Source organism: Delphinus delphis, chromosome 15 (genome assembly GCF_949987515.2).
Source record: "Delphinus delphis chromosome 15, mDelDel1.2, whole genome shotgun sequence".
Taxonomy (NCBI): Eukaryota; Metazoa; Chordata; class Mammalia; order Artiodactyla; family Delphinidae; genus Delphinus; species Delphinus delphis.
Window position 1 is genome coordinate 81,816,286 of NC_082697.1, and position 22,216 is coordinate 81,838,501.

At 43.5% G+C, this 22,216-nt stretch overlaps 2 protein-coding genes across 5 annotated transcripts in view; both read right to left on the reverse strand.

Annotated features, from left to right (window-relative positions):
- Window positions 1-3,969, reverse strand: part of TMEM225B (transmembrane protein 225B) — a 28,684-nt gene extending 24,715 nt beyond the window's left edge. The window contains exon 1 of the mRNA XM_069541427.1: window positions 3,832-3,969. The gene's annotated coding sequence lies outside the window, so the exon portion shown is untranslated. The remainder of the gene's footprint in view (window positions 1-3,831) is intronic.
- A 1,218-nt stretch (window positions 3,970-5,187) lies between these two features.
- On the reverse strand, window positions 5,188-20,776 carry ZNF655 (zinc finger protein 655). Of its 4 annotated transcripts, XM_060032380.1 has the most exons (5): window positions 20,620-20,776; window positions 19,708-19,870; window positions 18,410-18,495; window positions 17,888-18,014; window positions 11,971-16,892 (listed from the first exon to the last, which is right to left on the reverse strand). In XM_060032380.1, the coding sequence occupies exons 2-5, from the start codon at window positions 19,841-19,843 to the stop codon at window positions 16,696-16,698; spliced, it is 546 nt and encodes a 181-aa protein (XP_059888363.1). In that variant the 5' UTR covers window positions 19,844-19,870; window positions 20,620-20,776; the 3' UTR covers window positions 11,971-16,695. The 4 variants fall into 4 exon arrangements, with proteins under 4 accessions (XP_059888357.1, XP_059888358.1, XP_059888363.1 ...); XM_060032374.1 differs by lacking the exons at window positions 11,971-16,892; window positions 17,888-18,014; window positions 18,410-18,495 and adding exons at window positions 5,188-11,329; window positions 11,835-11,939; XM_060032375.1 differs by lacking the exons at window positions 11,971-16,892; window positions 19,708-19,870; window positions 20,620-20,776 and adding exons at window positions 5,188-11,329; window positions 11,835-11,939 and having other exon boundaries at window positions 17,888-18,300; window positions 18,410-18,487.
- Between the last annotated feature and the right edge of the window lie 1,440 nt (window positions 20,777-22,216).

Genomic DNA, 22,216 nt, shown 5'->3' on the forward strand with positions numbered 1-22,216 from the left:
AGCTGTGTGATCCCAAGTACATTTACTTCTAACAGCAGAAGAAATGAGCAACGCTTCCTGTACTGGGTCAAACAGAGCCCTCACCCCCAAATTTATGTATACCTCAGAATGTGACCTTATTTGGAAATAGGGTCCTTGCAGAGGTAATTAGTTAAGATGAGATCATAATGGATTAGGGTGCACCCTAAATCCAGTGACTGGAATCTTTATTAAGAGAAAGGAGAGGAAGATTCAGACACAGAAACACATGGGAAAGAAGGCCATGTGACAATGGAGGCAAGATTGCAGCGATACAGCTACAAGCCAAGGAATGCGGAGGATGGCTGGAAGCCACCAGAAGCTACGAGCAGTCAGAGAAGGATTCTTCCCTAGAGCCTTCAGAGCAAGCCTGGCCCTCCTGGATTTCTAGCTTCCAGACCTATGAGAAAATACAGTTGTTTTAAGCCATGCAGTTGCAGTAATTTGTCATAGCAGTCGTAGGAAACTAATATACTTCCTGTTTGATTTAATCACTCAACAAACATATGTACCACGCTGACTATGTGCAAGATTCTGGTAAAGAGATTATAATGCTGTTTCAAAGCACAGTCAGGAATGACAACCCCTCCCTAGGTGAACTGCAGACGACATCCTCAAAGAATGACGTTAAGCTGCATCTTGAACTATGATCGGGATCAACAAGGTAAAGAGAACTGTAGGCAAAAGCAACAGCATATGTTAAGGCTCAGAAACATAAAAGGGAATACTAAGTTTAAGGTGCAGTGATAAAAAATTCAATGAGATGTATGCTCCATGTGGGCAGGAAGTAGGACATAGAGCAGAAAAAATAAGAGTAGAGCCAGATAATGAAAAGACAAAAAAACAATAATAAAGTCACTCTGAACAATTTTTTTTGAAAAACATAATGAAGAGACATATACGCCACACTCAGGATTTGAGACTTTATTCTATAGGCAGAGAATAATATGGGCAGCTGAGAGTGGGGGAAATTACCAACAGCACAGGGATGTGTCAATACACCAAGGAAATAAAATGGGCCTAAAATGAGGAGGTGGTGGTGACAGGCAACAGTCAGGCCTTTCTGAAGAAAAACTGACAGGATTTGGTGGCCAAATGAATACAGAGGGAAGGAGAATGTAGAGGATGATCCAAGTTTTCTGGTTTGGTAAAAGCACCTACTAAAATTAGTCAAGGGAGTCACTGGAAGGTAGGGAGGTGGGGGATGGCAGAAAAGAATGAGTCCAGAAGTACACTTACAGATGTCTGGTTCAGCACAGAGTGCAACCTGAAGTCTCAGAAGGGGACAGGATCACCCACGAGGGTGAAAGAGAAGAGGGCTGAGAACTGCTTTGGGGAAAATCAGTGTTTAAGAAATGGGTGGAGGGAATTCCCTGGCGGTTCAGTGGTTAGGACTCTGCGCTTTCACTGCAGTGGCCCGGGTTCAATCCCTGGTCAGGGAACTGAGATCCCGCAAAGCACATGGTGCAGCGAAGAAAGAAGGAAGGGAGGGAGGGAGGGAGGGAGGGAGGGAGGGAGAGAGGGAGGGAGGAAGGAAGGAAGGGAGGAAGGAAGGAAGGAAGGAAGGAAGGGAGCAGAGAAACAGGAATGGGAAAGACCCTGAGAAGGCAAGTGGCAGGACCAGGAGAAAACGGTGCTTCCAAAACCAAAGAACAAGAGTTTCAAGGAACAGTGATCACATCAACAGAAATACTAAAGGGTCAAAAAAAATTAGGGATGGGACTTCCCTGGTGGCGCAGTGGTTAAGAATCCGCCTGCCAATGCGGGGGGACACGGGTTCGAGCCGTGGTCCAGGAAGATCCCACATGCCGCGGAGCAACTAAGCCTGTGCACCACAACTACTGAACCTGTGCTCTAGAGCCCGCGAGCCACAACTACTGAGCCAGCACGCCATGACTACTGAAGCCCACACACCCTAGAGCATGCACGCCGCAACTACTGAGCCCATGCACCGCAACTACTGAAGGCCGCGCGCTCTGGGGCCCGTGTGCCGCAACTACTGAGCCCGCAGGCCTTGAGCCCATGCTCCACAACAAGAGAAGCCACCACAATGAGAAGCCCACGCACTGCAAAAAAGAGTAGCCCCTGGTCACCGCAACTAGAGAGAAAAGCCCACAGGCAGCAATGAAGACCCAACGCAGACCAAAAAAAAAAAAATTTTTAATTAAAAAAATATATTAAAATTAGGGATAAAAAAAAATATGTCCAGTGGATTCATTAGTTAAGCCACTGGCAACCTGGATATAATCAGTTTCGATGCAGCAGAAGCAGTGCCCTGCACCAAGTGAATGGCAGTTACAAAATTAACAGCAACTGGTGAAGACTTTTAAGAGGTATGATAGCAAAGGGAACAAAGGTGATTACACCCAACTTCCCTCTATTACTTAGTCAACCACCAAGTCCTACAGGTTTCCACATCTCTAGCATGTGTTTGTTTCCTTCCTGGCAGCCACCAGTCTGCTTCAGAAACCTGATGGACGAGGCTGCCCTGCACTGAGCTTTCAAGCATGGGACACTGGGATGTGTGGGGTTTGGGTAGGCAGAGAATGTAGGAGACAGCGACGCAAAAAAAGGACACAAAGGCACAATGGTGGATAGTGCAAAGTGTTTTCAGCATTACCTTGTGCAGACACACGAGTCTTGCAGGGTCTGTCTGGGGGAACACTGAGATAAAGACTTTAAAGTTGGGTTGAAACCCCACTGCAGAGGACCCTGAATGCCAGGTTACAGAGAATGAACTGAATGCAGTGGGCACTGTGAACTAACACAAATAAATATTTTAGGATGGCAACTAAGGCACTTGGCCTTAGAAAGACTAGCAGTGAGGAGCCTGTGATAAGGGCCTATCCCCTCTTACCTAAACTCTGATTCTTTTCTTACTCTAAATTCTTTCAAGGTCAAATATATGATTTTCTAAGGCCTCCTGGGCCAATACCCAGTTGATAGGTGAACGTCCACATTGTTTATTGCCCTGTAGTCTCTCACAGATAACTATTCCAACTCAACTCTAAGCTGGTGTGTGGTGGGGGCGGCAACAGAGGTACGTTTTCTTTCAACTTAGTCTCAGCACCTTATAATAATAACTCAATAGAATATCTGAGTTAAAAATCAGCCTAAAACAGAATTAGAAAGCTAAATATGTGAAAGAAAAATCCTCCAAACCTTAGCCATCTCAAAATCTATGATGTGGATTATCTAAGCCTTTGTCCCTCAACTAAATAATCCAAATCCACCTTTTTTTAAAGGCCAAGCATATACGAGATAATGGTGGGATGGTAGATTGAAATTTAAATGTTGATGTTTACAGTTTAACCTCATTTTCCATCAGCAGGTGTCTGGCCTGTCTACTGTACTCCACAGGCAAGGTACCCTCTCGAAGTTTACATCCTGGGTGGAAAATGTATCTTCCCTAATGAAGAAAGGCAGGTTCGGGGGAGAAGCCCACTCTTTTCCTGGTACTTGGGGTATAGGACACACTTGGCTGGGTTCATTCATTCTTTTATTCACACAACGTTTACTGAGCCTCTCAAAGGACAAGCAAGTTAACACGTGCTGGAATAACAGATCCTCAAAACTTAGTGCTATGGACAGTGCTGCTGCAGGTCTGCAGGTCTGTCTGCTCCACACATGAAGAGAGGAAACATTAGTGATAGGCTTTATTTACATGTAATAGAGTTTTAGATTAAAAAAAAAAATCAGTGTCTTGCACCAGGGTAATTCTAAGCGCACGGTTAATCGTGTCCATCTGATCTGAGGCCGCTGTGGGAAGGACAAAGTTTAGACAAAGAAAGCAGCTAGGTCAGCTCTCCTCACCCTTGCTCTTTCGAGGCTCCTGCTCGAGGGACGGACACGGGGACTCCGGGGACGTCTGCTCAGGCAGCTTCTCCATGGGCCGGGTCCAGTCCCCGGTGCCGCTCCAAGGCCAGGATCTTCTCTAAAAGGTCTTCAGAACCCGACCCAAGGAACGGGCAGTCACTTCAGGACACAGAGCGAGAAGAGGACAGATGTAGGGAAAGCTGCCCGTGCCGTAGGTGCCGCTTCCTGAGAGGTTCCCGGCCTGGGGGCGGTCGGTGAAGCCTCGTCTTCTCTGCAGGCAGACTGAACCCCGCCGCGGGGAGCGCCCGGCCGGCCGGCAGCGCGCCCCACCCCGACCCCACAGGATCCCCGCTGCCCGACCCTCTCCCGCCGCCCCAGCGGCGAACAGCAACACTCACTCGCTCAGCCGGCCGCACGTTCCGGCGGCGTCGGCGACCTCGGCCTCCAGGGGGACTAGAAACGCCTGCTCCTCGGCGCGCACTTCCGGGGCCCGTCTAGGCAGCTCGGAGGTCTAATCTCGATCGCGGGTTCCCTAGGGGCCGCTGGGGAGCTGGGTCCAGAGCGGAGTCGGGTGAGGGGCTTCCTTGGGCGTTTGTCCCCCTTCCCAAGAAGGGATTGAAGGAGGACAGAAAAGATTTCTCTATTTGCCCTCCATCGCCCAAGTGGACTTAGGATCGAAATTGGTTGTCTCTTCTTTCTCATCCCCAGTGTCCCGTGTGCACCCCATTTGCCTCCTCCGCTCTACTCCACCCATCTCCACATGCCTTCTTCAAGATCACAGGCCACGCTGACCCTGCTGGGCCAAAACCTGTTATCTACGCCCTCTGTCCAGCCTGTCCTCCTCTCCCTTTGTCGCTTCAACTCAGCCTCCCAGTTATGCCTGGAGCATATAAACAGAGGAGGAACGTACTGGTACCAAAGGGCTGAAAGAGGAAGAAAAGCCGTAGAGATAGGATCAAGATCCAAACAACTACTGCACCTGGAGTACAGGTTTGCAGAGGCGTATCTGATATGCTGAAGCAGGAAAAAAGGATAAGGAAACGAGCTGTTCATGATAGAGGATTTTCCTGCTAAACTCAAACATAACAGCTACCAGTTATGGGGCACTGAAACTGAACATTATCTCATTAACCCTCACAACAATCCCACAAAGTTTATACTTTTTACTATCTTACACACCAGAAGCTGCACAGCTAGTGAGCAATCTAGAGGCAGGATTTCAACCCTGGCCCGTTCAAACCAGGGCCTGGAGGCTAACCACACTCCGGAGAGACAGTGGAGGAAGACGGGGGAAATGCTGTCTGCGGGACATAAGCGACTGCGGGAAAGACGTTCGTAATTACGTCCAAGTTGTAAATTTATTAACATGGATGAAATACAAATATAAAAGGGTAACCATTTTCTTAAAGAGAGTGGGATGAGGCAGCAAAATAATTCAAAAATCAGTATTTTCTTGTTGATTTGTACAGAGCACCATCTATTTGAAACCATTCTTAAGTCTTGGATTTAACATCGGTTCCTTCATGCACTCATATTTTGAAGGGAGTGTTAAGATTGATGCCGCATGATAACGAATGTTAGAGGCGTGTCAGTTTGCCAACTCCAGCAGGAAGTGCCTGTCAGGAGGCAGTTCCTACCACACAGACCACAAATGCCTAGTGATTTCTCTAGTCATATTTTAAGTTCTCCTAGCTCAGGGTGTCCCTCCCTGAACAATGCTAGTCCTGCACTGGTAAACGCTTGCTCGTTGATTTCCTCTTTTTTAGATTTTATGCTAAGTATCTCTCCTCCGTTGTAGCGTTTTTTATATTAGTATTTACATTAAAAACTTCTGGGCATTTAGTATATGACCAGTAGCTTTTACATTACCTCACTTAATTTTCATGCTATTAACAACCACACTGTATACACAAGAAAACTAGAAAGGCTAATTAAGTAAAATGTCCAAAGTCATACAGCTAGTAAAGTTCAAACATATGTCTCATTCCAAAGTCATCGCTTTGACTCATTCGTCTTCTTTACTCAGTGGATTGTTTAATGCATTTGATTAGGTTAACTGTATCCACCGGCTTCCACTAAATATTGCCTGCCAACTGTATTACTGAATGAATGAAAGGACATAAGATGTTACATACTTGGATGTGAGAAATTCCATCGTTTCTGAGACAACACCCTATGGGCTTCCTTTGAACTTTGTTCTCAAATCCTCAGTTACCCACGTACTATTTCCTAAGGTGAGGCATTCTCCAAAGAGCTCATTTATTACTGACTTGAAAATGCCATACTCTTTCCTCTGCAGGCCTTCTGACATGCTCTCTTTTGCCCAAAATACTCTCCCTGCTCCACTCTCAGCACTCTCCATCTCTAGTCTACCGATCCACTCTTGCTCAAGCCGAAAACCTAGGAACCAAACTTGATTTTCCCATTCCCCACTCTGCTCCACCACTATAATATAGTCAGAGGTGATAGTAAACCTTGGTAAGAATATGTATCCATTAGTAAGTCCTAGTTGGCAGAAAAATTAAGAATGCATGTGGGTCACTGAGAAATGGAAATATAAATCTAGTGATGGCAGTGGGGGTGTCTTGGCAGAAGATGGGAATTCAGGAGATTTGACCTGTAGCCTGTCGTCAAAATTGTCAAGCCTGTTTCAAAGGGTGGGGCAGAGGGGTTCTAACTAGCTCCCAAAAGATACTGGGATATTTTCTCCCAGCTTCCCAGAGAGCTCTGGGAGCATTTAGGATCAGCTGCAAACTAATGGTGAATCACTGGGTGTGTAACAGGGAACAAAGAACTATCAAAGAAAACGTCTCTTCTCTAGGTTCTGGGATGTGTCCGATACCAACATCACGATGATGGAAAGCTGTGGAGTCAAACAGCCCTGACTTTGAGCTTACTGTGTGACCCTACAGGTTTTTCAACCTCTCTACACCTCAGTTCCTCTGTAAAACGGAGCTGGTTCCCTTGCAGAGTTGTTGTGAGGACTGTTTGAATATGTGCATATATATATACATGTGTACGTAGGTAGGTGGACAGATAGATAAAATTAGGTGTTCCAACTATTAGATTTCTTCTCTTCCCTCCCCTGTCTTCAAGGCTAAAAAGACTAAGAACACAAACTATACTGGACCAATTAAATATCAGCAAGTTTAAAGAGACAAGTTACTTGCCCTCAAGGATTATTTTGGTTTCTCATTTTTTAAAATGTGTTTTATTTATTTAAAAAACACATTCTGCCCAGCTCTACTGAAACCTCAAACTATTTACCCTTAATGTGCCAACAGCATCCCAACCGAATAACCCTTTAAATTGTAAACACTGACTTTATTGCAGAGGTCTGTGGAAGAGCAAGCTTTGTACCTGTACGAAGGAGAGTGATTTATTCCCGCTGTGAAGCAGGTTTCTAGAAGGAACTGAGTTGCAGCCAGGAAGGTGATTCTAAGATTCCCAAATGCTTCTGGCTGAGGACTTCAGATTTTATTTGAAACAGATTCTCAGAGTACCAAACACACCTTTATTCAAGTGGAAGTACAAAAGCACATTCCTAAACCAAATGCATACATGTGATTTTTACATTTTCTGCTATTTAGAGATTACTTAATCCTCTGTTTCATAATCACTGGAGGTGATTACCCGTGTTCTCTATCCATAGGGTATATATGGTCATAGACAGGAAAACGAAAACATGCATTTTTCATATGCTTTTACATTTAGATCATTCATTTAGGTCCCTACCGTGCCCTGATGAGATCCTATGCTTGCTGATGGCTAAGAGGGAAAATACTGTGGTAGAACTACCCTAGAGGTTATTAGCCATAAGAGGCTTACAGAGTAAGCAATGAATTTTTATTTATTTGTTAAGGATCCCTAGAGAATATTTTAACATATGAATTATGAAAAGCCTCAATCGCCGGAACGACTAGAATTTTAAATAACACTGTCTTATTCACAAAATATGTTGACGCTTAAGATGGAAAAATGCAATAGAATGCTTTGACATCATCTAAAGAATCATGAACTCTTGCTAGGTGTTATGACAGTGACACTGAACTCTGGAGCCAACATCTGTGCTCAGTTTCATCAATCAAAAAAAAATGTTATTTTATATGGCCTGTAGACTCTAGTAAAATACAAAAAATATGATGATGTGTAAACAATTAAAAACGGGTAATGAAAAACTGTAATGGTTAGATTTTACAGGCATATCTGCCATTCTTGAAATATACTATAAAGATATTACACAAGAACAGCAATACCTTTGATGGAAGGCAGCATTCCCTTACGAACATCTCTGATTTTAGTATATGTTCTTTACGTTTTACCCTATCAAAAGCAGACTTGAGCATTCTGCTGGCCTTCAATGGACATATATAAAATAATTCTGAACTTAGACATGCAGAATAGGCGCTGAATATAGCTAGGCTACCACCAGTCTTGTTGGCTTCCTAAGGTCTTTTTCATCTCTTTTAGAAGGCTGTGAATGCTAACACAGCTAAGAATTTGGGTGTCACTTGAAAATGTTTAGCTGCCTGCCACAAACTCAGGGGAAACAGAATCCTTCATACTCATGGATGGACAGGGTGTGTAAATCCATTTCTTTTAAAGGAAGATAATTTGCATTAGGACAGAAGACACCAAAAAAGCAAGTAGGGGTGGCATACCTGCTGGTGTAAAGCTTAGAACTAGGAAACCATCATTGAAGGTGCTTAAGAGAATGGAGAAATCAACAGGAATCCCAATGTTACGGCTGGAAAGAAATAGGGTCCTCAGAAAACAGCAGGCCTAAGAGTCTGTTTTGGAGAGAACTTTGACTGAGAACAGTACAAAAAGCTAAATGAGAAACTTTCCAGAAGTTGACATGTTTTAACATTGGTGTATCAATTTATCTTAGGGAAGCTGTGAACAATAAGAACCAACTTCAGGAAAAATAAAAATGTTTATAGGCCACATTAAAATAAAAATAGCTTAGGGGCTTCCCTGGTGGCACAGTGGTTGAGAGTCCGCCTGCCGATGCAGGGGATACGGGTTCGTGCCCCAGTCCGGGAAGATCCCACATGCCGCAGAGCGGCTGGGCCCATGAGCCATGGCTGCTGAGCCTGTGCGTCCGGAGCCTGTGCTCCACAACGGGAGAGGCCACAACAGTGAGAGGCCCGCGTACCACAAAAAAAAATAAAAATAAAAATAAAAATAGCTTAAATGAGTTCCATAAATAAAGCATACATACCTACTTATAACACCTATTAAATAAAAGAATGCCACGAGAAAACAGAACTGCATTCACCAAGTCACTCCTCTGACTAGATTCTTCTGCAATGAAAAAGACTGGGACTATATATTAACGATTTCATATGCAAATAATAATTTTCCCTTCAATATTTTGATGTTGAATAAAGCCTGAAATACGGTGCTAAATGTTTCCACTTGCATTATATCAAATTCCTGTCTGGTGTGGATATTCTGATGATGAAAAAAGACTTGAACTCCTAGACTTGTCATTTACTATATACCCAAATGACTTCTCTTGGGTATGAATTCTTTGCTGAATGAGGGTTGGCATATGGCTGAATCCTCCCACACATACACATTTATTACATTCATAGGTATTCGGCATGAAATGAATTTGATGCTCACCATGTAGTTTCTTTGACTGAAGGCTTTTTCACGTTTATAGGGTTTCTCTCTAGCGTGTATTCTTTTATGTCGACTACGACTTGAATTCTGACTGAAAGATTTTTCACATTCTTTACATATGTAGAGTTTCTCTCTAGTATGAATTCTCTGATGTCTAGAAAGGGCTGAGCTCTGATGGAAGATATTCTCACATGCATCACATTTATAGAATTTTATTCCAGTATGAATTCTCCAATGGTGACTAAGGTATGAAAATAGCATGAAGCATCTACCACCTTCAATGTATTTGTAGGTTTTCTCATTGATATGGGTTCGCAGGTGTAAAGAGTTTAACACGGACTAATAGCTTTCCAACGTTCGTCACATTCAGAAGGCTTCTCTCTGGTGTGAATTCCCCAATGATGAATAAAGGTTGAGCTGGGACCAAATCCTTTACCACATTCAGGACACACATGAACTGGTGTGAACTCTCAGATGCTGAATGAGGCCTGAACTTGACTAAATGTCTCGCCACGTTCATTACATTCACAAGGTTTCTCTTTGGTATGAATTCCTTGATGGTGGATGAGGTGTGCTCTCTGACTGAGGTTCTTTTCCCACACATCACAATCAAAGGCTTTTTCTCTGGTGAGGACTTCCTGTTGCAGGACAAGATCTGAGCTATGGTTGAAATTATCCTGATAATCATTACACTCATAGGATTTCTCTTTCCTATGAATTTTGTGATGCTGAATAAGGCATGAGGTTTGACTGAAAGCTTTTCCACATTCATTACATTCATGTGGTTTCTCTCCTGTGTGAATTCTTTGATGCTGAATAAGATGGGAATTCAATCTGAAGTCTTTTCCACATTCATTACATGTATAGGGCTTTTCTCTGAGACGAATTCCTTGATGCTTAATAAAGGTCAACCCACATTCGTTGTATTCATAGGACTTCTCTTCACAATGGACCTTCTGATGTTCAGCTAAGTGTGAGGTATGACAGAAGTCACCGCCACACACAGTACACTTACAAGGCATCTCTCTGTGAACTCTCTGATGTTGAGTGAGGTGTACACTACGACTGAAGACTCTTTCACAACTGCTACATTTATAAGATTTTGCTCTAGTGTGAATCCTCTTATGCTGAATTATGTCTGAGCTCTGACTACAGGATTTGTCAGACGCCTCACAGGATTTATCAGATGCTTCACATTTATAGGGTTTTTCTCTAGTGTGTATTCTTTTATGTCGACTAAGACTTGAACTCTGACTGAAAGATTTTTCACATTCTTTACATTTGTAGGGTTTCTCCCTAGTATGAATTCTCTGATGTCTAGAAAGGGCTGAGCTCTGATGGAAGATTTTCTCACATGCATCACATTTATAGGATTTCTCAGTGGCAGGAATGCTCTCCCATTTATTAAGGTGGGAGAGTTCCATTAAACTTTCCTTATACTCATTACTCTGAAAATCCTGTGTTAGATTTATTTGCTCATGTTTACCAGCTGAATTCTGGTTGAGGCTCATGTCATACTTATCAATGTCATCAACATTCTGTATTCTAAGAACTCTCTGATCTGCATCAAGAGTTGAGTCCAGACTGAAGCTTTTTTCAGGTTCATTACATTCACTGTTCTTCTCACTGGTGAAGGTTTTCTTACTGATTGTTATTTGCCTAAACTCTCTCTCCAGGAAGAGAAATTTCCTTAAGATTTCCTGAAGCCTTTCTAATCTGTCCTCAGTCTTATACACTTCTCTAGTCTCAGGAACTTGGGCAATATCCTTTTTGAGTCTTCCTACTCTCACTTTGTATGAATGTACTTCTTCTGGAATTTTCTGCTTAGGAATCAACAGCTTGTTTTCTTCTCTGGTCTCTCCATCTGATTCAATATATAAATAGAAAATGCAAATGTAATCTGTACCCTGTGCTTAGAAAAACAAAACTTAGAGAAGAGAAAACTAAATAATCTACAATCTACCAGGGTAAGAGAAGTTTATTTACTCTGAAACACAGGAACAAAATCTCAACAGCAGATGCAAGGGCATGAATAGGAGCAGTGAGGTAGGATCCAAGTGGTCCTAGGTGTGGGAGAAATAGAGGGCAGGTTCAGCAGAGTAAGAAGATAACCAATTAAGGTGTTTCAATGGAGATAACAGGGAACTAGTTCAACAGAATCATAGATAAGCAACTTGAATAGGGACCTAGTACAACTTATGGATAAGGGACAAAGTAAGAGTTCATCAAAACTGAACGGAAAAGGAAAGAGCTCTCCGTTCTGGGATACAGACAGAGCTCTTCATTGACTGCCAAAGCAACTACAGCTTGGCTCAACAACTAGACTTTACTTCCCTACTAATTTATCTGATTGATTCTGCCTTACTCACCTGAGCAGTCATCTCTTAAGACTTCTCTATTCTTAGTTTCCAGATCAAAGACCTGTAGATCTTGTTCCAGCTGGGAGATCCCATCAGGCTTGGAAATTGGAAATCCTGCTCACAGAGAAGGAAATGGGATGTGGCAATTTATCCCCAGATACTACACCAGCCACTTTTTCTCTTAATAATGGCTAATGGAGAAAGAAAGTAAATTCTTAGAAGACATTAGGAAGGCCTGGAGAGTGAGAAGGCCAAAGACCTTCTACAAGGAGTTCGTATTTGTGCTCTAGAAAGAGGTATGCTAAGGGGCAAGTTGATGACTTTTGGGAGCATAAGTATTCATTTACACACACTCAGGGAATGTGGCGTGAGTGTGTACCTGTCTTCACAGAAATTATCATTATCACTCCTCATCTGTTGCCTACAGATTACTCTTTGTATTAGACCTGGCCTACAAGTATTAGACCTGGTCAAAATGGAGGTCATCAAAATATAACTCTGCTGGACTGGAGAAAGGTGAATTCTCAAGCACCTGTTGTGCGGTGAGCTAAACTGTAGCAATAGAATCAGTGAAGGCTGAAAAAATATTCCAAGGACCAATCTCAAGAAACAATTCATTTCAGGGCACATGAGGAAACAAATAATATGACACATCCTTACCCCTTAGGAGCTTATACTCTTGTTTATTCAACAAACATTTATGGAGTGCCTCCTATATGCAAAGTATGTAGGAGATAAAGAGCCCAAGCAGATAAGGTCCATCCCCTCAAGGACCTTACACTCTAACTGCAGAGACAGATATAAATAACTTACACTAATATGATACAGTGAGGAAGATGCAATAAAAGTGCATTTTCACACAAAATGGTCTTTCTCTGGCTTGCATAATGGACTGCTAGGATCTCACCTCTTTTATTTTTTTATTTTATTTTTTTTTATCTCATCTCTTTTAAAGCAAAAGCAAGAGGCAGTCTGCTTCTGAGGTGGGGCAGAACTATTACAGTATCAAAGGGGCAGTTTTTACACGTATTCAGCCCATAAAGCTTCTAGTAGCACACATACAAGGTCTAGCTCAAGCCCCTCATCTCCAAAAGCCTTTCTCTGCACTTACTGAATGTCTACAAACTGTATTATGTGTTCTTCTTATCCTGACATGTCTCTATATAATGAAGTTTACAGATTTTTTTAAATTGTTTTCAGGTATTATCATCCCTACCTGATTTATAAACTCTTTGATAGCAGGGACCATGTACCTTGTATCTTGCACTTCTTTTCATTCATTTATTTAAAAGCTACTCATTGAGTGCCAATTTTGTGCCCAAGTGTCAACAGATAATCAATGTTTTAAAAAGGGCTCTGGGCCTGAAAAGTATGATAAACCAATAGTTGTCCTATGGGATTCCACATGACAGCTTAAGAGCAGGGAGATCAGAACAGATATAAAAAAGGCATTTACTGTGTTTCTGAATTCCTGTTGGGCATAGAGTCAATTCTCTTTTTGGACACATTTTAGTTAAGGTCCTCCATGTCAAATGAAATAGTTTTGCAAGTTTAAAAAAAGTTAGTATGACATGACACAGCAACTACTCTGCTCAGAATTCTGATAACATAATTCGCAACTTTTGACAGATATTTATTAAGGTGTTTCTAGGTATTTGAAAATTGAAATTAATTTTGGTTACTCTATATCTACACTTAAATCACTTACACACAACAAAAAAGATCATCTTCTTGTTGGATTAGGGGTTTGATTTTAGACACATGTTTAAGGTAATGTAGGAAGGTATAGAGAATGCCTAGCAGGCAGTTAGAGATACAAGACTGCAGTTTAGAAGAGAGAAAGGGATTCAAGATACAGACTTAAAGTCACTTGTATTATCAAAATATTAAGCTAAGATTCACTAAACATTTGGTAGGTGCAAAGTACCACACCAAGAGCTTTATAAGCTTTTACTCACTTAATACTCACCATAGCTTCATGAGATAGGAATTATTACTGTACCAATTTTACAAATGGGAAAACTAAGATTCAGAGAGGTTAAGAACGTTGCCCAAGGTCATGATAACTGGTGAAGCTGGGGCTCAAACAGACAGCCTTATTTCAGAAACCAGCTTTTAAATAATCTACTAGTAAAAAATGATGATTGTGAATGAAATCCATCCCTTCCTCTAAATATGTACAGAAAGAGAACAGAAGACCAACATAGTGACAATGGAGCAAAAGGTGAAAATAATAAAAAGAACAGAGAAACAGTAATTAGAACAATACACGGAGAGACAGGATCCAACAGATTTAGAATCATGACGTTTAATTAAAAGGGACCTGAGAGAACATTTAGTGTCAAAGGAATGAAAATCTCTTCGTAATAGGCACAGCCTGAGCAACATTCAATCTGAGAAAATTCCATTATGGACAAACAATTTGAACACTCTCCTGAAATCTTTGTCTGTATTAAGAAATCTGGTCCATAGCTCCCACTTGCTGCCCCTTCGGAAAGAACATGTGCTGGTAAGTAACCAGCACAAGCCAGGTGCTTACGCACATAACCTGATTTAAGCCTTGACACAACCCAGGAAGCAGACATTATTTTTTGTTTTATAGATAGAAATGTCATTATAATCGGTTTAAATATCTGCTCAGTCACAGATGGTAAATGGAACCCACAGTTAACATTCTTTCCAATCTATACTAAGGGTCACAGAAAGCATTAAAGCAGGTTTTCTCACCACTGGCCTGAATGCCTTTTTCCTAGATTTAAGTCAAAAATCTACGCTTTCAAAATATGCATTTTTCCTATCGAAATTTGAAATTTTTCCTATCTAAAATTAATTTTTTATTAAAACATTTTGATTTTTAAAATTGAAACCTTGACAGTTTTCTAATTAGATTTATTTTTAACTTAATCTGATCTTTAAAAATAACATTTAAAATTTACCTCATTGTTTGTTGCCTATACCAGTGCTGTGCTAAGATTTTAGCCATCTAAAAGCTGCATGCTTTTCTTCCTGGTCCTTAATAAACACACAAATAAAATCTCTCCTTAGCTATATTGTTCCTGTGTAGATACCTATTATAATGGAATGTATCCTCTAACAATTTTACTTTTTCTTGAATGCATGCCCTTTCTGCTCCCAAACTGTATAACCTCATGCCTGTCTGTCCATTTTAAATTACCATCATAGTACAGAGCCATAAAAATATAAAAAAACACTATATGTGGTTGGACTAACTGTCCTAAGGCACAAAACAGTGAAAAAGCGTGGGCTTCAGAGTCAGATCAGAGTCCATAGCCTAGCTTTGTCCCTGGATGGATCACTTAACTCCTCTTAGCCTCGGGTATAAAACAGAATAATACCTGCTCACAGGGTTATGGTAAGGATTAAATGAGATATGTTAAGTAGTAGTGAACAACTGTGGTAGTGAAAGACATTCTATACAAAATCATTTTTGCCCTCACGACATCAACTTCAAAAAGCAAGGCGTATGTGCCAAACATTCCTGATTTATCAGCTCACTCACCATCCAGTAGAGTTCTGGGAAGCAGCTTTCTAATGCTGTCACCTAACAGGGCACCTGCCACACTGCCCCATGTGAATTGTAATCCAAGCTTTTTTCCCAGTCTTATTAATCTCCAGCACTAAGTCACAGACGACTTCCCTTTGGGTATGACCCCCAAGCCAGTAATTCACTCACTGGCAACAGTATATGCTTCTTTTTAGATGTGGTAATGAAAATTTTTACCTACTTTTTTATTCTTTTACTCTGTTCATACTCTGTATATTTATTATTGTGTAGTGGAAGCACTTAACCAAAAGACCAAAGTTCTGATATCTGTGACAAATACAACTCAGAGCTACTATCATGGGAAAAAGGTATGAAATGGAAAACAGGGCTGCTAAATCAGAGACTGAATCATAAAGTCCTTATTTTACAACACAAAACATTAAGCTAAGTTAACTAAGTGTATAAACTTCAATTTCAAGTGGAGTTTGCTGAACCCCCAAATATGAAAATTACTTCCTAAAGATTGTAAAAAATAATTACTAAGGAGAGGCTGCTGACTTGGTCACAAAAACAAGTTGAGTAGGAGGGCTTCTTTTACGTAATTGTGCCCAGCATGTGTGACTGTGCATACGTGTCCTGTGTATGTGCAGAGATGACAGAGGAAATGGGATAAAATTCAGTCTAACAGTATGCTGTGCTGTTAGGCTGATTGAACTACTAAGAAGTTTCTTTACTCCAAAAAGTAGACAGGTTAACTGTTGGAAATTATGTAATTATTAGATATTAACAGTAATTTACAATTACATATCACTTTACAATTTACAAGTTGTTGAATATACATTCAATTTGACAGCCTGAAGGAAAGACAGCCTTTCCATTCCATTGAGGAAAGGCTAAGGAACACTTGACCAGGAAAGGTCATATAAACGCATCAATCTGTACAGCCCCACAAAGAATAAACGGGACAAAGGCAGGACCCTGGAGGGGGCCACAGGGATTTAAAGGAAGCAAAAGACTAGAACGTTAGAAAGGCCCAGGGGTCTCAGGAGATTTAGGCAACAGAAGGGGCAGGTCATGTTCACTACAGAAAAGGAGGGGCACACAGTGTATGTTCCACAGTCTAAAATAACATGAAAAGATCATAACCGAAGAGCTGGAGTCGAACTTTGTGGTTTCTGAGAACACAAGTCGATGACCACCAACCATGGCTTCTGATTGAGCTCAGAATTCAGGGTTCAAAATTCTGGTTGCAACGGAGGGCTTCCTTGGCCCTTTGAAATTTATCAAAGGTCATCTGAGGAGCTGCAATTTTACATAGTGGTGGCATCCTGAGAAGCATCTACTCCATCAATCAAGTGTAATATCTCATAACCGTGGAAAAGGAGTTTCCGAGCGGGGACGAGCACTATCGATGGGAAGCCGATACCTGGGCCATCTCTTGGAGATTCCTGCTGAAAGGACTGCAAGTGTTTCTCCAGAGAAAGCACTTGCCTGGGTATGACTCAGGGCCGGGCAGGAATTCACACTATGAATCCGGGTGGTGGGAAGGCGGAGAAGTATGCCTACGAAGATCAAAGAGCCAGGAATGGAAAACATACTAAAAACCTTCCCAGTGGGCAGGCTGCCTCCCCACAGATAAGAAGACCTCTTTAATCCTGAGTGTAATCAAGGAGACAAAACAACACCCTGGATGCCACCAGCACAGGCAAAGCAAAAAAGAGTTTAAAAAAAAAAAAAGAGAGAGAGAGGGAGAGAAAGAGAAAAGAAAAAGTATGATTAAGTACATACATACATAACAAAGAAAAGAGCAGCAGAGACAGGCAAAAAAAGAAAGAGGAGCAATGCTCACACCGAGGGGGATGCCGACAACTCCCACTGATCCTTCTCTACAACACCACAGGTTGTCTAATCTCAGCTGCCAACTGCACCATCCAAATGACAAAGGAGAGACTCGGTCTAAGTCTGAGACTTCTGCAGCTCGGGTGAGGTTACGCAGCATTACCTTCTGGGTGACTCACTGAAATGTACTCGCAGTGAGTCATGCCTTGAAATCAAGTCTCTCAAATTCTGCCTACTTGCAGATGAATTTAGGGATCTTAAGAGGTGAGGGATTATTCAACAAAGACGTTAGCCTATCTTAAAAAAAAAAAGGCATTTCTTCTGAGAAAAATGGGAAACTCTCAGATACAGGGGCACTGAATTACCAGGTAGGAAAGTGTCTGGTTGTGGGTTGGGAGGCCCTAGAGTCTCTCTCATAAAAAAGGAAAAGATAGGGAAAGTGAGAACTTGCAAAGCACCAGCAAGTTTCCCTTTTCCAACAGGGAACAGATGCCCCACAAAAGCAAGAAACATTAACTGAGGTTAAGGAGTAGAATGTCTCCTCCTGAAACCCCCGAAGGAAACCCACTCCCAGAGGAGACGACCTTAAAGAAGGAGGAATCGGAGGTTCTACGACCAGGGATCTGAGCCACACTCAAGAGACCTCACACCTACTCAAAAACAAGGAAGTAAAGAAATCCTAAGCGGTAAACTGAATAATAAGAAAGGCAATCCTTACCCAGTGAGACCAGGTTCCCATAATTCTCTAACATCACTTCTCTGTAGAGAGCCCTCTGAACAGGGTCCAGGCATCCCCATTCCTCTCGAGTAAGGTGCACAGCCACATCCTCGAATGTCACAAACTCCTGAAATAACACAGCCTGGCTGCTCTGGGGAAGGAGGCCACCACAGCATCATGGCCAGAGAATGAAGGAGATGATACAGAGGGTCTGCAGGGTGCATTTATGGTGGAAAGGAGGGAGAACAGAGTAGAATCTAGGGAATAGGTTCCACAACCCTTTAACATCTAATAAGCGCCCATGACAGCACCAAGGATAAAGGAAGTGTTTGCTGGTGGTATTGGGGAGATGGAAAGGTGGTTTCTGTGAAGTCCAGGTCTCTGAAGATGATCAGCACCCAACCTGGGGTCTGCTATTAAAAAAAAAAAATTCAGGAAAGGTTTATGGATGGGATGAGGAAAGGACCACACTCAATCAGCAGCAATAGTCCCTGAGGAAAAGCAGAGGGTTCCTCAGCTCACCTGGTACCTGGCTGTTAGGAGCGCAGCTGCCTGGTCTCCTGGGCTTCCCTCGTGGGGAAGAGCAGGCACCTGGGGGACAGGTGGAGCTGAGGGAGGAGAAAGGAGCCAAGAGTGAGAGCAGCCCTTCCCCAGGGCTCCCTTACGCAAGAGAGAGTCAGTGGGACCCTTACTCACATCAACATTACGGTAAAACCAACGAACGTTTATCGGGTATTGACCATGTTCTGCACCTTCTCAGCACCTGCATGCCCTCCTTACACATGCTTAGACCCGTGATACAGGATTTTATTATGAAATCTCATATTGTACATTATTCCATGACATGACATACCTCTAACAGAAGGGTAAGCACTGTTACCTGTTTTGCAAATGGGCAAAGCAAAGCATAAAGATTTGCAGTGGCTCATCCAGAGCCACAGTTATTTAGTAGACTTTTGACCCTCTCCCAGACACTGTTCTGTAAACTTCATTAAGCCTTTCTTTTGAGACTGGGCACTGTCTCTGCAACCAGTGTGTAAGGCCCTCTAGAATAAGGAGTGGTCATCTGTTTCCTCATACTCCTTTCCACACTCTCACAATGCTCCACAGCACTCTACGCACCATGGCACTCAGCTGGTGTTCCTGACACACAAGTTACTTCAGGCACTGCAGTCGGCACAAGTGATCTCATACAAACTTCATACAAGACAAAGGCAGTACAAGAGAGATCAACCTCTCTCTATAATACATAAAAATGTTATTTTGTGGTCAACATGTGATATGTATACATTGTTATTTTACGGTCAATATGTGATATGTATACATTGGGCTCAACCAAGGAATTAGATGGTTGTTTTCTTGATCAAAATTAGATTAGTCACGAACACTGCAGTTGCAACAGAATGGCAGCTGGCAAAGCACAAAAGGTCAAGGAGGGAAGAAACTAAGTTAAGGGAACAGGGGGAGGGACAGGCCCTAAATCTAAGAGGAAGTGAAAGCAAGGCACGGGCGGTAAGGTGCGGCAAAAGCAGCATTTCTTAGAAATTATTCTGAATGTGGTAACTGCGATGAAGTGAAAGTTGCATGAAGGAGAAACAGCCAGAGCAGAGTGAGCGAAGACCACTCGGCCTATTAAAGGACAGGCTGACCTCAACAGAGGGGCCGAGATCAGGACTGGACTGAGTTGCGTCTGTGCCTCCCCTTCAAGATCTCCCTCTAGGGAGCAATCTCTCATTGAAATCCCTGGCCTCTCTCATACCAGGCCCAGGAGCCCCTCTGCACTCCCATTCTCCTGGATGGAAGTGGTCTCTCTGCCTTACCCCCAGTGAGTCCCTGTTCCATGTCGGTGTCCTGCACGAACTGAGGCTCTCGGGACAGACCCTCAGAGTGGGTCTCCAAAGGCTGAAACTGGACCCTTGGAGATCCTGCTGCTTCCTGGGCCGATATTTCCTCCATCCCTGTTCTGGAGAACGATGACCATCACTGCAGGGTGAGATTAGGAGAAATTATTGTAACAAGTTAAAACAACCCATCATTTTACATTCTCAGGACTTAGCAAAGTATCTTGCACACTGTAGACACAATGAAAATAGTTAATGATGATTAACCACCTAAAATAAACAGCAAGAAGAAAAATGGACATTATTCACGTTCAGATATTTAAGAACCAAGTCATATGGTCCAAGTATGCAGTTTATTTGAACTCCACTAATCCAGAATTTGTGGAATTTTTTTTAATCAAGGAAACACAATTTAAGAGCCTAAAATTTTCTGTGTAAATTGAAAATACTTGACATTTACAAACTTCTTTCAAGGTTCAGGTAGGCACCCAGAGAAACACACTAGTTCCGATACTCGTAATTTTTTAAAAGCAGGCCCCTACGAATTTTTTGGTAAACACTGTCAGCCCCCTCTGAATTACTGAATGGCCTCAACTGATAACCAAGTTCCACTCTGGGGGGTCAGACCCTTCGATAACTCAGACTAGGTGGCAAGGCCCTTCCCACAATCCTGACAGTAAGCCAGGGAAGGGCTGCGACTCTAACAGGTCTGACTGGTTGTCCTTCACACCCAAGGACGCGGCAGCGCTCCGTCCCCTTTCCACACCCTCAGAAAGGGCCCTCGCGCCCGGCCCTCAGAAGGCCTCGCCCGGCGCTGCCCTCCTCCCACTTCCCTGCTAGGTCAATACACGGTCCCAAAAGGGCGAAGCGGGCCCCAGAAACCCAGCTCACAGCAGGGCACGGTCACCGGGTCCTGACGGCGGGGCCCTCCGTCCGCGGGGTGTCGGGGCGAACCCTGACTGAAGAGACACGGGCCCTCGCACCCCGGCCCCGCGCGCCCCTGGGGACGGGAACCGCAGTCAGCCGGGGACGAGAGACTCCTCCTCCCCGGGAGGCTAAACAAGGAGCCAACCCACCGCGACCCCAGAACGCCTTCCGGGGACTCACCAAGCGGAGGGGCGGGCCGGTCGGCCGTCCGGTAGCGGACACCCTGGCTCACGGGGCCACCACAGCCTTTCGGGGGTCGCTCTAGGCTGCTCGGAGGCCGGCGCTTCTCTGTGGTACTTCCGGAGGCGGAGTCCGATGGCTGGGGGCAGGGCGGGCCCCGGATGAGGGCCCCGGATGCGGGCCCCGGATAAGCGGGTGTCAGTCGCTAAGCCTTGTTTGTGAGGCTTTTCCATCCACGTCCTTCTGCCGGTCTCACCCTCCCTGCTGACCCCCGCTGGCCGCTCTGTAGCCAGTACATCGGTAGTGACCGCGACAGCCCCGGACTTGGGAAGGCGGCCCCGCTCTCCCTTCCCTGCCTGCAGCCAACCTTCGAGACTCCCCACGGGGTGGTGGCTCTTCCGCGGGGGTGCGTGTCGGGGATGAGGACGAAATGTCCAACCTAGTGGTCCGACCTCCATGAGTCAGCCGTTCGGGAACTAGCACAGGGGTACAAAATACGCTGATTACAGCCAGGGTTGAAGGCGCTTCGGTTATATGAGAACCTCAGAAAATCATAGGATCGAAACATAATACGGTTCTTGGGGGAAGGTGGGGGCATTGAGCAAGTTGGAGTGGAAGAGAGACTGGGAAAGAGCTGTGTTCCTGGTGGAAAGACGGGACTCTGCAGAAGGAGAGATGGGTAAAGCACGGTGCACGTGGACAGGCAGGCCCAGGGCTAGCACAGAAGCCCCTAGGGCATTAGGACCTCCTGCATCCTTAGAGAATGTGATGTCTTGTGGTGGGACTAGGTCCGCCAGGGACTGGCAAGTCGACTAAAGAATCAAAACAGTGATTGGAAGGGACTTTAGGTACTACTCCTTTGTTTAAGCTCACAAATCAGATATTTACCCTTTAATGATATTTGACATTTACAGTTAAATATAAGAAAAATCAAGTGTGACATTCTCCATGCTTTTTCAAATTACATAAGCCTCTGGGAGATTCTGATATGCCTTCCCTTTCTCTCCTTGAGTATCTCATGAACCTACAGCAACTTCCTACTATGACACAATCTCTCTAGTCTATAGTATCTCTGTCACAATGGAGTCAGCATCACGGATAGGAAATGCACTGCTTAAAAAAAAAAAATGCACTGCTTGGTCAATTACTTGTTGGACAGCTCCAGTTAGAAAGTTTTTTTTTTGTGTTGAACAGAACTATACCTCCTGGTGATGTCCATTGTTCCTGTTGCAATCCCTGGGACAACAGATGACACATTACTTCCTGCTTGTCATTAACAACTTGTTATGAACCAGGTTCGTTTGCCCAATGGGCAGCAAGCCAAACACTGAGAGACTGAGGTTTGCAGCAGAGTTTATTAACACGGAAGCCAAGTGAGGAG